The sequence below is a fragment of the Pholcus phalangioides genome, unplaced genomic scaffold (assembly GCF_987345545.1).
Source record: "Pholcus phalangioides strain wild (caught in Gottingen) unplaced genomic scaffold, Ppha-v1.0 ptg000015l_1, whole genome shotgun sequence".
NCBI classification, from domain to species: Eukaryota; Metazoa; Arthropoda; class Arachnida; order Araneae; family Pholcidae; genus Pholcus; species Pholcus phalangioides.
In genome coordinates this window covers 15,638,825-15,654,191 of record NW_028301608.1, presented here as the reverse complement: position 1 = coordinate 15,654,191, position 15,367 = coordinate 15,638,825, and the positions used below count along the sequence as shown (strand labels likewise).

Below are 15,367 nucleotides of genomic sequence, written 5' to 3'. Positions count from 1 at the left end.
TCGAATGGGGCGCAGAGAAGAGCGCGCGTGTACTTTTTGGCACACGGAGGCATAAGCTTTGAAGATAGACTTGATTTTTTGGAAATGTTTACATTGGAAGATCGCAGATGTCGGGGGAATATGATTGAAGTGTTTAAAATTTTCAACGAGATGAATAAAATAGACCAGGAGTTATTAATACATCGTCAATCAACTGCTTCGACAAGGGAACACCAGCATCGATTGGTAAGGAACAATTCTAGGTTGTGGTATCGCAGGAATGTTTTCTGTTATAGGGTTGTTAATAAATGGAATAGCTTACCCTAGGGTGTCGTGAACACTACCACAATTGACGCGTTTAAAAAGAAGTACGATAAACATATTGGGGTAAATCGAGAAGCTATTCATTCTTAGATGACACAGTCATGATTTTTTATGAGCAGTATATTTATATTTTGTCATAATTTTATTGGTTTTCTATTGCTCATATTGGGTTGCTGTATTTTTCATATAGTTTAGACATATATTCGACATCCATATTTTTTACGGACCTCAGCCACCTCGTTGGACATTTCGTTTGTAGTGGTATTGGTATTAGAGATTCAAAATGAATTTCAAATAAATTATTTTTCATAAACACCAGATCCATGTTAGTAACCTTAACAGCCGTGACTAATTATCAAACTGATTATTAATTAATAGTTATAGTTATAAATTAATTAACCGGTTAACACCGGCTAATGAAAAATTTGGAGAATTGTTATAGTAAATGATATTAAAACATATCAAGTTTTCACAACTAGTAGAAATCAATGTTTCTATTAGATAAAATTTATGAATTTAATTTATATCATACACAGGGTGCAACTAAGCTAATTGTCAGAAATGTAAGGGATGATAGAACTCGCCAAAACAAACAGCTTTCACCCTACAATGTTGGGTCGGGAAGCAAGCGGCGAGCCGCGAGAGGGCACCTGCGTGGTGAAAATCGATGATAGAATCTGTTATCCAAGACTTTAAAACAATGAGCGACCACCAGCTGCAATACAGTTATCATATCGGCGACGAATGGCAGCTGAATGATGGGTTCTGCCAATTTCATCCAGAGAACCCCCCCCCCCCCACCTTCGTGGCTTGCTTTCTGACCCCCCACACTGTATTGTGAGAGTTGTTTATTTTGGCGAGTTCTATCACCCCCCTTACAGTTCTGACCATCACTTTAGGTACACCCTGTATATTATGAGAAACCTTAAAAGTTTATTTTTATCGTTAGATTAATAAAACGCGTAATTATGATTTAATGGGTCTCGTACCTTCTAACTTAGTAAAAAAACTATGATCTCTAATACAAATAGTATTAAACATTCTATTTAGCCATTGATTTATTACAAATGTTTTACACATGTTCTTGATTGTATGTGCTATGTATATATCCTTTGCTTCTATAAAGTTTTACACATCTTGGATACGTAATTTTTTTGTAAATTTCCAAAAAAAATGCATTAAAACAGTTTGTGCGTATGATAAAGTCAAGGTAATTGAACAGAAATTGATTCAAAATAAAGAAAACTGTTCAGTGTTCATGAAATGAAGCAAAAGGTTGAGATTTCTTTGACTCTCCAATCTCATTCAAAATTAAATTTTAAATTTAAATTTTGAAATTCAGATTTCATTGAGTGAATGAAATCTCAAACTTTTGCTTCGTTTCATATATGTGTGAACTGAGCAGTTTTCTTTATTTTGAATTAATAATTATCAAGTTACATTGATGTGATGTTATTTTATCATGTGAGCAGCTGTTTTTAATGCATTTTTTTTGTTGAAAGTTTACAAAAAAATTAAATATCCAAGACATGTTTACCATCATATGATACACATACAATCAAGAACATGTGTAAAAAAATTTTTAATACAGTAAATCAATGGCTAAATAGAGTTTTTAATGATATTTCTATTAGAGAGCATAGTGTTTTACCAAGTTAAAAGGTATGAGACCCTTTAATACGAGATAATGAGTGAGTTAACTCCGTTTTAATTTCTAATATACTGCATTTGATTCATTTTATAATTTTTTGGTTTCATTGTTGTATTATTAGTATTGGGGGTAGCCATGCGTCTTGGAGTTGCCCCGTATTTTAAAGAGATATCACAATGTCATGGGTACATAATATTAAAATCTTTTCCAGACATTAATATAATGTACATCTATAGGCCTATATTTCATACAATAGAAAAAATTAATTAAAACAAAGACTTGAAGACTAGTGAAAGTTTATGTATTGTTTTGGTAATATCTGTTGAAGATAGAGGCAAGTGAGAATTTTCCCGAATTTGCTGGTTAATGCACACGATTAATATGTAAGTCTATATTAATTGGTGCTACCACCCGTATTCTAAGCTGACAGCTATGATAAATATATGGTTCAACATTTTCATTTTTGCATTCTTGAAACCGTAATTACAATCTGATGACGAAATATTTCCTATGTAAGAAATAATTATTTATTTACAGTGTGATCAGCGAATAAGCCCTTATTTCAAAATTAAATATCTTTACAACAAAGATCAATAGAATTATGCGGTAAACGGTACGTTTATTAGCAAAACTGTAAGAATGTTGTACAGAAATTTCGAAAATTTAGTTTTTTTTTAAATTTTTAAAATTAAAAAAAAAAAAAAAAACTGGAGATTTTGGGGTTCCGAAAATCCTCATTTGTGTGAAGAGAAACCAGTGCATTCGCCTAAAGTTACTGCATGGGCTGCGGTATGCGCCATGTGTGCTGACAAATTGTTCCAAAACTGTAACGTAACGTTCAGTAGTAATCGTTTCTCGCACGAAGAAGGGGCCGATAATGCCTCTGGCGCATACCGCAGCCCATGCAGTAACTTTAGGCGAATGCAGTGGTTTATCTTCACACAAATGAGGATTTTCGGAACATCAAAATCCCGTTTTTTTTTCCTTTAATTTTAAAAAATTAAAAAAAAAAACTAAATTTTCGAAATTTCTGTACAACATTCTTACAGTTTTGCTAATAAACGTACCGTTTACCGTATAATTCTATTGATCTTTGTTGTAGAGATATTTAATTTTGAAATAAGGGCTTATTCGCTGATCACCCTGTATGTTTTACATTATTTTTATAAACATATAAATTTACATTATTTTTTCATGAAAACCATCAACTGCTACATATACAAAAGAATCAAATATGTTTTGAAGCAATGTTGCACACAATATTTAATCGAAGATTAATTTTACTATCATTCATGAACAAGTACAGTGAGATCACGAAACACATATTCAGAAGCATATTCGACACATACATAATACTGTACAGACAGATACAAAATACGTCAAAAAAGCAAATTTTAAGAGTCAAATAATAAATAGTAGTTGGGATCGCTTTGCAATTTTTTTTTTTTTTAGGGAAAAAATTCATTTTTTTTTCAAAAATATATTTTAATTATTTTTTTTTATATCGTGGACATAATTTTAAACATTTTATTTCTAAAATTAATCTTATTATCCTATTTAACACATGAAATAAATGTTTGAATTATAGCAGTTCAAAGCCGTTAACAGAAGAAGATAAGTTTATATAATTAATTTTTCTCTACTTTTAAAAAAACATCATGGAGTGGACCAAACACCTAAATTACTAATATTTGCAATTTATGGGATATGTGCTTAGTTAACATCTACAACGACATTAACTGCATCGTCCTTCTCAGTAAGTTCTCGGATTCAGGAGCGTCTTTATAAATTTCAGTCTTGTAATTCCTAAAGAGAACAAAATTCCATTGAAATGAGTCATAGAACAAATAAAAATTGTAGAATTCAGAATAAAGAAATGGCGAAACACGTTGAAGATGACACGGATTTTATCACCAAAAAATCTAATTCCATTATTCACAGGGACGTAATTACTTGTACTTGGACAGCCGAGTGTTAAGCCAATACCTCCTAGATAAGTGTTTTACAAAGTGGGCAATATCGCCCCGGATGGGCGATAGAAGCTGCAGATTTAACAACATAGGATCCTATGGGTGCACTTGAGTTAGGAGAGGATGAAAGAAAAAAAATTCTGATGAACGGAGCAATGGAACAAAATGTTTGGGAAACAATATGTCCTAGATATTAGGTACACTAAACTCTCTAGGACAAGGTGCTTAATTTTTTGGGGAATGTGGGGGCCACTTTATTGGTTTGAAACATGTCGCGGGCCACTTGAGCAATCTGAAAATGTGCTTCGAACCATTCAAGTTATCTGAAAATGTGCCACGGGCCACTTCAATCATCTGGAAATGTGCTTCGAATCATTCAAGCTATCTGGAAATGTGCTTCGAATCATTCAAGCTATCTGGAAATGTGCTTCGAATCATTCAAGCTATCTGAAAATGTGCCACGGGCCACTTCAATCATCTGGAAATGTGCTTCGAACAAGCAGGTCGCTCAAGTGATTTGTAAATGTGCTTGGGGATCACTTCAGTGATTTGGATATGCGTCGTTGGTAGCTTAAACACAGGTCCGTCATTTCCCCCCGGCTTTCGAAAATACACTAAAAATGCTATATATATATACCAATATATATATATATACATACATTGAGTACATGTGCTTTGTCCCCCCCCCCGGAAAAGGTCCCCCCCCCCGGAAAAAGTTGAAATGACGGTCCTGTTTAAACAATCTAGAAGTGCGCAATGGGCCACTCGAGTGATTTTATAATCTTTTGTGGGATACTTGAGTGGATTGGTAACTACTTAACATTATTTGTCACGGGCCACATTAGATGACTCCGAGGGCCACATTTAGCCCACAGGCCGTGGGTTGAGCATGCAACAAACCGAAAAAAGTTTCTTTCTCGCTGGTGTGAAATTAGATATCAAAATTTTAAAACGAAAATGTACTTTTTGAAAAATATGTACAGTGTATATGTTACGTCCAAAGCCCGAAATCGGTCGGTTGACCAGGCAGATGTCCGAAATTCGGACTTTGGCCAGCCAATTCGCAAAGTGGTAAAGTATGAGACTAAAAATGAAAAATACACACAAAAATGATAAAACATACATTTGAAAGTACACGGAAAAATTAAAAAATTCATAAAAAACTGTTGAAATATGCATTTGAGAATATCGAACTATGCGTAAAATGGAAAATATACTTTAAAAATTCTTCAATGTGTCCCATGGGAATAATTGAAAAATATACGTAAAATAAATAAAAAATATTCATTTAAAAATGCTGAAGTTTCCCTAAAGAGGGAAAATATGACCCAAAAATGAAAAATATGCATATTAAAAGCACTGAAGTATGCCCCGAGAGAAAAGAGAGGAATGCTGGAAAACTGAAATATATGCACTAAAAATGAAGGAAGCACGCATTTAGAAATGCAAAAATATGCATTTAAAAATGTAAAAAAATATGCATTTAAAAATGTAAAAAAATATGCATTTAAAAATGTAAAAAAATATGCATTTAAAAATGTAAAAAATATGCATTTAAAAATGTAAAAAAATATGCATTTAAAAATGCCACAAAATATGATATAAAATAAACAATACTCAATGATGAAATATTTTCTTAAAAAATTTAAAGAAATTTCATTAAATTTGAAGAATAAAAAGATAAAATTAGTTTTGAAACCATTAGTACCATGCGATTAATAAAAAAAAAATTCTAAAAAAATGCACTTATTCTAAAATTTCGGTAATTTTACGCATTTATATGCAGTAACTATAAAAAATGCTAAAATACACAATTGCATATGCACTTATGCATTTGCATACTATCCAAGATCTCATTACAGTCGGCGCTCGATATAACGACACTCCCCCACTTCTTCCGGACATTACATTGGGAGGGTGGTAAAATCGAAAGTAAAGCATATATGACAGTCGTGTGATGAAAACTTTTGGGATTTATCCTACCGGTCGTTATAATGGAATGGTAGCTATAACGGGGTATATATGGGGTCGTTATAACGAGTGTCGACTGTATATGACCATTATATTTTCATGAAGCGTAGTTGCATATCAGTGGGAAAATTTAACTCGTTGATCTTGGAACGAATTGCTAACGTAATTCGGGGTATCATTGCATATACAACCGATATGGTTTTTTTTCGGTTTTGCTAGCATTTCTTATTGACAAAAAAGTTTGCAGTAACTTACTGTGGCGGCTGAACAGACACTAACACTAGATTTATGGCTTCTTGAGCACACTTCTGGTTTCATAATACTGTGTGTACTGCGTCGTCTAAACAAAAAAAGAAACAACAAATAAAACTCATTGATTTTCACATGTTATATTTCCTTGATACATGTATGTATTTAGTTCCACTAAAAGTCTGTCAAACAGATCTAATGTAAAAAAAACTCACTAATTATTGTTTGGTTTTAAGCGTTTTTTTTTGGGGGGAAAACAAACTCAATTTCTCAAAAATTCAAACAAAGTTTTTTCAAATGAAAGAAATTCCTGAGAGAATAAAGCTATAAAACACACAATTATAGAAACCAAATTTTCTGATGCTTTCAATATTGTACAGGTTGAGAATTATTAATACGTTTAAAAATTTATGCTTTTTGTAGGGTGATCAGATGACCCGTATTTTCCAGGACATTCTGGTATTTTTCACGTTTTCCGGCCCTCCCCGCTTATTTTAAAAGAGATGTTCCGTTCTTTTCAGCGAACAGAATGATTTTCGCTTCTGAATAACTATTGCATGAATTTATTCATATGGGTAGCTTTATAATTACAAATCTGTATTTAATAGTAGAAGCCGTTATAATTCATTTCACATTTGCTCCGTGATTTTGCTGTTGTAGGTTTCAATTTGAATGGAGTTTAGCTGTCTAAAGACCAATACTCACGCCAGCAGGCATATCTTTACCATGATACTATTGTAACGCGAAAACTCAAGCAATTACCATCTTCAGTTTAAAATATGGAAGACTGATGGCAACAGCAGCAAGAACACTAAACAAGTACAACTCTGACAACATGAATACGTTAGGACCACACATACACTCAGAGCACGCATTCCAGCATGCACCGATTCATTAGAAATTCCGCAGAGCAATGTGTACGAGATGCATATACAGCAAAGTAGTAGTAGTAATGGTGGCGTCTATATACCACTCACCCCCCGTCATTAGCGATTTCTTTGATACAATTGTGATAACTTAAGGAAAGGTTGGCGATTATTTTGGCGCTGTCCCACATTGTTCTGTAATTGGCTCGATAAAATATGCCCCCCCCCCCATACGTAAATCATCCCATACATTGACGACCCGTCCCTAATCGGCAAGCATTACGTGAGACACGATTTACCTCAACAGGACTTCCACTGCAGCTCTTCGTCTTTTCCCTTTCGATTGTCGTTTCTTGTACTTTTTGCAATTCTTTCTCTTCAGGTACAGGTGATTGCTTCATGTAGAAAGAAAAAAATATTTCACAAATTAACACTCATTTATTTCATAATTTTAATTATTTTCTTTCGAGAGAGAAAATAGAATTATGTAATAATAAGCATTCTAAATTTTAATATGGAATAAGTGAGCACCAAATGACACTCCAACTCATGGGAGCTCACTTGCTTCAACTTGGTAAACTGATATCATGTCATACAACCAAAGCCTCCTAGATACTATTATCTAGGAGGCTTTGATGTAAACGTCTTCTTAATCGTCATCTCGAGGAAAACTGAAATAAACAAATAAGATGGACCTACATTCAGAATTTCAGAAAAGCATAGTTGTGAGCAGAAATTCAGAAATAGGAACGGGAGCGCAGAAATTCGGGGGAGGCAGTTGTGAGTAGGAGCAAAAAGAGGGAAAGCAGAAATTCAGAAGAGAAGCAAAAATATGGAGAACAGAAATTATGAAGAGGAGCAAAAAAAGAGGGTGAGCAGAGATTCAGAAGTAGAGCAAAAAAGGGGAAGAGCAGAAATTCGGAAGTAGAGCAAAAAGAGGGAAAGCAGAACAGCAGAAATTCAGAAGAGAAGCAAAAAGAGAGAAAGCAGGCAAAAAAAGAGGGCGAGCACAAATTCAGAAGAGGAGAGAAAAAGAGGGAAAGCAGAAATTCAGAAGAGGAGCAAAAGAGGGAAAGCAGAACAGCAGAAATTCAGAAGAGAAGCAAACAGAGGGAGAGCAGAACAGCAGAAATTCAAAAGAGGAGTAAAAAGAAAGAGAGCAGAAAAAAAGCAAAAGAGTAGGGATGGATTCAGCAAAGGGCAGAAAGAGTAGAAAGTGGAAATCCACAAAGTAGCGGAAAAGGGGGGGGGGGAAGAGCAAAAACTCAGGAAAAGTCAAGAGAAGCAGATATTCAGAAAAGGGTTGTTGTGTGTGCCCCTACCTCTGTTAATCGAGTAACGACCATGGACGATTTCTGACGGGATTTCAAACTCATCTAAAAACAGCCAGAGAATTTAATTTGTATGTTCAGATTCTTCTAAGGATGAAAGGATGTTCATGATGATAAATTAATTGGTCGCGGTAGCCCAGGTCGATAAGGTACTCGCCTAAAGTACCAAAGCATGTTTAGAGATGTCGCGAGTTCGATACCCGGTTCGTCTTTGTCAGAAAACTTTCCTGACACATAGGTACAACAGACACGGTGACATGACAGCAGAAAAAATTGCTACCGCAGGAAGTCCCCCATCGAGGGGTTAGCGCACCAACCTCTCGATGAGTATAAAAAACAAGCCTGCTGTTCAGAATCGGAAATAAATTGTAGGTCACGGTCTAATTAGCCCTCGTGTGCAGAAAATAACCGTGGTGCGACAAAATGATCAAATGATCAGATTCTTCTTGATGAATGCTGATTAAGAAGACGCGATATTCCTTGATATCGATTTCCAAGTCAGTGTAGAGATCACTTGTCAGATTACAAAAAAAAAACTTACTGAAGATGAAGTAGAAGAAGAATACGAAGAGCCCACTTTTTTCGTTTCCGGTGGAGGTTTCTCAAAATCTTTGGCTACATCGACATCATCATGCGACACATCATCGTCCATCGGTGAGTAATTTTCCATCGCTGTATGACTACCTGGTAATTGTGTGAAAATCATGTAAAACCCTGATATTAATGCATCTTTCAATTCATATTATTAATTGTGAACAGTCGCCATATTTAACTGACACAACTCAAAGCCATCTCGCTCATAGATGGCGCGAAATTCCGTGTGGGGGAACTGATAAACTGGGTGATTCCGCTAATAAAAATCCTAAAATTTGCCAATAGGGAGCACATGTAGTAGAAACTTTATTCGTCTCCGCATAGAGCTGGAAGATCTTCAGCAAGATACGTACATTATACACGAAAATTCAGGCATCCTCCATTTTCACTTCAAAATATGGAATGAAGATAGCAGCACTCTTAACTAAGACAACATAAATACGTAAGGGCCGCGCACGCTCACATTCCTTCACGTAACTAATTCGTTAGAAATTCTGTAGAGACATTCTACATGAGCACGAGGTGCACTTACGGTTCAGCAGCTGAAAATAATTTACTCGAAATGTATCGAAAAACCTTGAAATGTGAATTCTGAACTATCTCGGATTTCTTCCTTCATCTCAAACCAACCAATAGCCCGGTCTATAGTCAATTTACTACCTAATGAGTTGAGCCAGAAGTGTGCGATTGTATACCCAATAGTCTGATTCACTCTCTATCGTCGAGGCTCGTGCTTGGTTTTCTTAGACTATTGGGTGTGCGTGAATTTTAGTGCTGCTATCTACACTCGATGCTCGATATAACGGCCCCCTTCGACCCGACGAAAATGGACGTTATACTGAGAAGGTACCACCCGGAAGGTACCACCCGGAAGGTACCCGGAAAACCACCGGGCAAATTAAAATGTGTGTTAATAAATGCCAGGAGCTTGGGTAACAAGAAAGATTTTTTAGAAACTATGATAGTTGTGGAGGACTTGGATCTTATAGCCATTACAGAATCTTGGGCAAACGATGGGGATGAATCTTTCTTACACATCTCCGGATACGATACTTTTTTGAGAAATAGATCTGATAGGAAAGGGGGTGGAGTGTTGATATACGTGAAATCATGTTTGAAGGCTAGAGAGTGTAACGTGCAGAGAAGTGATATTGAAACCATATGGGTTGAACTTGAGAACAAAAGACGTCATAAGCTTATTGTTGGGGTTTGTTACAATCCACCGAATAGGGATCAAAATTATATCGCCAAAATGCATGATGAAATTTCCTACATGTGTAAGCGAAAGAGGGTTCTCATACTAGGGGATTTCAATTACCCGGGTATTGATTGGGAGAACCTTTCATCTGGAAATCAGTATGAAAGAGACTTTCTTAAGTTGGTGCTCGAAAATTTTTTGTATCAGCATGTATCAGAAGCCACTAGGGGTACTGCTATTTTGGATTTAGTTCTTACTAGTTCTGAGGATCTAGTTGAACATGTTTCGGTGGGGGAAGAGTTTTCTTCCAGTGATCATCGTATCGTCAGATTTCTCTGTAACTTTTCCTCGGGTAAGGTTGATAACAAAAGACTGGTTCCTTGTTTTCGGAGAACTAACTTTGATGTTTTGCGAAGAAGGTTAGCGGAAGTTTTCAAAGACCGGTTGGAATCAGTAGGGGTGGTAAGTCAATGGGAAGAATTTAGTACGAAGCTGTCCTCTGTTTTGCACGACGTCATACCCTTTGTTCGAAAAAAGCGTGTTTGTACATCACACCCTCTATGGTTCACGGATAGCGTGCGGAACCTTTATCTTGAAAAGAAAAGAGCATTCAGAGAGTATAAAAGTGGACGAGGTGACCTATCATTGTTTACTGATAAAAGAAGACTGTTGAAGAAAGCGATAAGGGATAGTAAAAAGCAAGTTGAATCTAGGTTGGCGGATAACATTGGCTCTGACCCAAAATCATTTTTTCGATACGTCAATAATGGATGTAAGGGGACAGTTGGCCCCCTCTCGATAGGAGGCTCAAAAGTAGAGAGCAATGTAGGCATGTGTAGTGCTTTCAATGACTTTTTCGCGTCGGTTTTTAATGGAGATAATGATATTCGATATACGGGTGTTGCATGGGGTAATAAAACGCTCAACGATATTCAAGTGGAAGACGTGGAGGTCCTAAATCTTCTAAGAAATGTATGTGCAAGCAAAGCACCAGGACCAGATGATATCTATCCCAGGGTTCTCAGGGAAGGTGCTAATGAATTGTTGGGGCCAGTCGCACAGATATACAGGAGTAGTGTTGCTGAGGGTATCGTCCCGAGAGATTGGAAACTGGCTAACGTTGTTCCTATATTTAAGAAGGGTAGTAGAGAAGTGGTGTCTAATTATCGTCCAGTGAGTTTGACGAGCTCCCTCGCGAAAATTTTGGAAATTATCATCAAAAGGCAGTTTGTGAAGTGGATAGACGAGAATAATGTATTGTCGGATAATCAGCATGGGTTCAGGAAGGGGAAGTCATGTGTAACTAACCTCCTTTGCTTCTATGATTACGTGACTAAGGCTTTGGGTAAGAGCAAAAATGTCGACGTGGTTTACCTTGATTTCCAGAAGGCATTCGATCGGGTCCAACATGGCAAACTCTTGAAGCGTTTACACGAGATTGGAATAGGGGGCAACTTGCTGAATTGGATAGAATCGTGGTTAAGAGATAGGTCGCAACGAGTTATGGTGAACGGGGAATTCTCTGGTTGGACAGACGTCACAAGTGGAGTTCCTCAGGGAAGTGTCCTTGGCCCCATACTTTTTTCACTTTTTATCGATAAACTCGATCAGGGTATCGATGGAATTACTAGCAAATTCGCAGATGATGTGAAGCTAATGGGGGTAATCGGGAATGAAAGCGATAGGGAGTTGCTCCAGACCAACTTAAACAAGATTGCAGCATGGGCAAATGAATGGAGCATGACGTTTAGCGTAGATAAGTGCATGGTCGCTCATTTTGGTTCGAACAACCCACGGTTCTCTTACGAGTTGAATGGTGTCACTATCCCGGATGCAACTAGAGTCACCGATTTGGGAATTCTCATTGACGAGCGACTTAAGTTTTCTGAACATTGTTCAGCGGTTGTCAAAAAATCGAATAGAATGCTTGGTCTCATTTTCAAAAAGGTCTCTTCGCGTTCTCCTAAAGTCATTCTTCCGCTTTTTCGAGGCTTAGTTCGTCCTGGACTGGAGTATGCTGTAAGGTTTTGGAGACCATACCTACAGAGGGACATAGACTTGGTTGAAGGGGTGCAGAGAAGAGCTACGCGTGTCCTTATTGGCACACAGGGCTTGAGTTATGAAGAAAGACTTCATTTTTTGAATATGTTTACAATGGATGAACGCAGGTGTCGAGGAGATATGATCGAAGTGTTCAAAATTTTCAATGGGATGGATAGGATGGACCATGAACTTTTAGTACACCGCCAATCGACTGCTTTTACAAGGGGACACCAGTATCGATTGGTGAGGGACAATGCAAGGTTATGGTGTCGCAGGGAATTTTTCTCCAATAGGGTTGTTAATAAATGGAATAGCTTACCCCCGGAGGTAGTAAATTGTAACACAATTGACACGTTTAAAAAGAAATACGATAAACATGTTGGGGTAAATCGGGAAGCTATCCATTCTTAGAATAAGACAACCATAAGTATTCTTTATGGGCATTGTATAATATTTTATCATGTGTATATATTGTTTGTAATTTGTGTTAATTGCATTTTTAATTGGGTTGCTGTATTTTTGAAACATATGACAACCATATTTTTATGGGCATCTTTTTATCAGCCACCTCGTTGGGCATTTTGCCTGTTGTGGTGTTGTATTTGTATTTGTATTTGTATAAGGTCGTTATATCGAAAGTAAAACATATATGATAGTAACTATATGCAAGCATTTGGGATTTATCTTAACGGGCGTTGTGTGTAATGGAATGGTCGCTATAACGTAAGGTGTCGTTATAACGAGCGTCAACTCCATTATGACTGTTTCGACAACAACAGCTTCAAATTCAACCTATGAAAATTAACGAAATTCATCAGAAATTCAGATTTTTTTCAATTCTGCTCAATTACGAACGTACGTTACGTCTCGGCGGGCGTTAAAAGTGAAATTATTTCACCTTTACCAGTTCAATGCAGCAGCCGCACTGATTTTGTTTTTGGTGAATTGTGAGAATCCATTATAAGTTCACGTACATTTCCAGTTCACTCGTTGAAATCACTGGTTTGGAAGTTTGAAGAAACTGGATGATCTCCAAGGTCTATCTTGATAGTAGTATCTCGAACTTATCATCTTGATAATTTAAACTTAAAAATATAACACGGGTTGTGATGAACATTGCTTCAGAGTCATGACAGGTGGCCATCCAGCACCTCTACAGATAGAAATGATGACATTCTCATCATTTTTCGTCACTTCTCCAAGAGGTGCTGGCCCATCCCGAGAGGTTATATGAAGACATTACACTCGTACCCCATTACTTCTCAGACGTTATTAGCGATAGGAATTCCGGTTGTAGGAAATGTTGTGCACAGGATGAAATTCTCAATTCAGGAGACCCTTAGACTACGAATAATAATAATTATTATTATTAGTCCAAGGTAAGAACGGTGGATGCAATTGAACACTGCAAGTCGTAAATAAAAAAGTGAGGTTTCAGTTCGGTTTCGTCATCGCAATCGTTGCCCATCGCAAGTCTTCTAGCACTGTAAAACCAATTTTTTCCTCCTATCGTCGAATTTCGGAACTTTTCTTTTCTTGCAGAATACTTCTTGCCGGGTCTTCATTATTCCTCATACGAAATTCTGTAGCATTTCCATCGAGCTACAGATGGTTTTGAGTAAGGTTCATTCAATTATGATTTTCCTACAATTTGTTTGAAACAACGTTATAACAAACGTTATTTCTTATACGTCATCAAAAAAAAAACACACACACACACACATTAGGATTTTTCATTCCAGTGCGTGATTTGATACGATCCATTTTTGAAATATTTCAGCAATCTCGAAAAATCAAGTTGTTAAAAATGTAAAAAAAAATGATTTCTTCAAGAGATACCCATAAAAAATAACTCAATTTACGTAAATATTATAATCAAATTTTATGCCAATGAATCTGCAATATTTTTACAAGCGTTATGATTGGTTTTTTCAAAGAAAATTGATTTAAAAAAAATTTTTAATTCAGCCTTTTACTCGAATGAGAAATACTGTAAATATTTTCTGTCATTGCAATTTCAATTTGTATAATTTTCCAGGCGTTTTTTGGGCGTGCACCTAGAAAACGACGAGAATCAAAACCAATTAGGTATCGTACCTGGGAAAAATATTCCCACTAATCTGGTCGACATCCAAAAGTACAAACGAGGTCCACGATCCCAACACGTTTCTTATTATGTCGCCTTTTGAGAAGTGCATTTATAAATAGACATATATTTATTTACATATCTCATTCGAAACGAAACTTATTAACAAAACTTCAATTAACATTTTGGGAAATCAATAATCCACTTACCTTCATTGGTCATGTATTTTCCATACTGTGCCACAGAAGCGACGCAACCCATGATTTATGGAAAATTATCACAAAAATTGGAGAAATTCACGTTATAAATAATGACCTGTTATAAAACTAGTACAAATAAAATGTGTGTATGGCATGAGGATGATGTTTACGGACACAAACGCGCTGAAATTAAACCTGCGCCCCGCGCAACTGTTTCTTTTAAGAAGCGGAAGTTTTCTGTGACTGGCAAGATGCCTGCTAATGGCGACCGGCACCAAATTTAAAAAAAAAAAAGGCAAGGAGTGTGTTAAAAGAAAAGAAAGAACCCTTCACAAAGTAAATTGCATTAGCCAGGAAGGAGTGGCGCCCATTGTGTTGTTCTGTTAATAACGATCTCATCCTTGTGGTGAAGTTTATGGAGAACTACGATGCAGTGTTTAACCTGCGTAGGCGGATTCATTAAAATGTTGGTCCAATGTGTCTCGTTGGGTTATCTCTGAAATTGCTTCAAGTTCCAATAATCTTGAAGACACATTGACTTAAGGATGTGTCAACTTTAAGATGCAAAGAATACTAAACCTCAATATTCCGAAAACCCGTGACACTTACTTGTCTCTAGGGAAAAATATTTAAATTCTAGAATTATAGTTAACTATCCAACTGCGGTTTTCACATTCGGAGGAGCTAGATTAGTTAATTAGATTGTTCGCTTATTTAGTGTTCCGTGATAAGTATCCGAAAAGGATATTTCTACAGTAAAAGAAATAATTATACGGTTGATTTCTTTTTTTAAATTAAAGTAAAACATGAGAAAAATATCAGTAAAAACGAGTGAAATATTAATTGGGGCGAAACCTAAAAATTGCAATTTTCACGAGGCTCTTAGCGAAAGAAAAAATATCAGT

The 15,367-nt window shown here is 36.3% G+C and overlaps 1 protein-coding gene across 1 annotated transcript; it reads right to left on the bottom strand.

Moving 5' to 3' along the window:
• Positions 1 to 3,206: 3,206 nt before the first annotated feature.
• On the bottom strand, positions 3,207 to 14,670 carry LOC149075529 (uncharacterized). The gene is made up of 5 exons (XM_089242906.1): positions 14,472 to 14,670; positions 8,883 to 9,025; positions 7,310 to 7,405; positions 6,151 to 6,235; positions 3,207 to 3,760 (listed from the first exon to the last, which is right to left on the bottom strand). The coding sequence occupies exons 1-4, from the start codon at positions 14,521 to 14,523 to the stop codon at positions 6,182 to 6,184; spliced, it is 345 nt and encodes a 114-aa protein (XP_089099032.1). The 5' UTR covers positions 14,524 to 14,670; the 3' UTR covers positions 3,207 to 3,760; positions 6,151 to 6,181.
• Between the last annotated feature and the right edge of the window lie 697 nt (positions 14,671 to 15,367).

Coding starts and splice junctions, on each gene's coding strand:
- LOC149075529 (XM_089242906.1), bottom strand. CDS start 14,523: ATGGGTTGCGTCGCTTCTGTGGCACAGTATGGAAAATACATGACCAAT. Junction 7,406..8,882: donor CTTCTTCTACTTCATCTTCA/GTAAGTTTTTTT, acceptor TTCTACATGAAG/CAATCACCTGTACCTGAAGA. Junction 6,236..7,309: donor GCAGTGGAAGTCCTGTTGAG/GTAAATCGTGTC, acceptor TTTTTTGTTTAG/ACGACGCAGTACACACAGTA.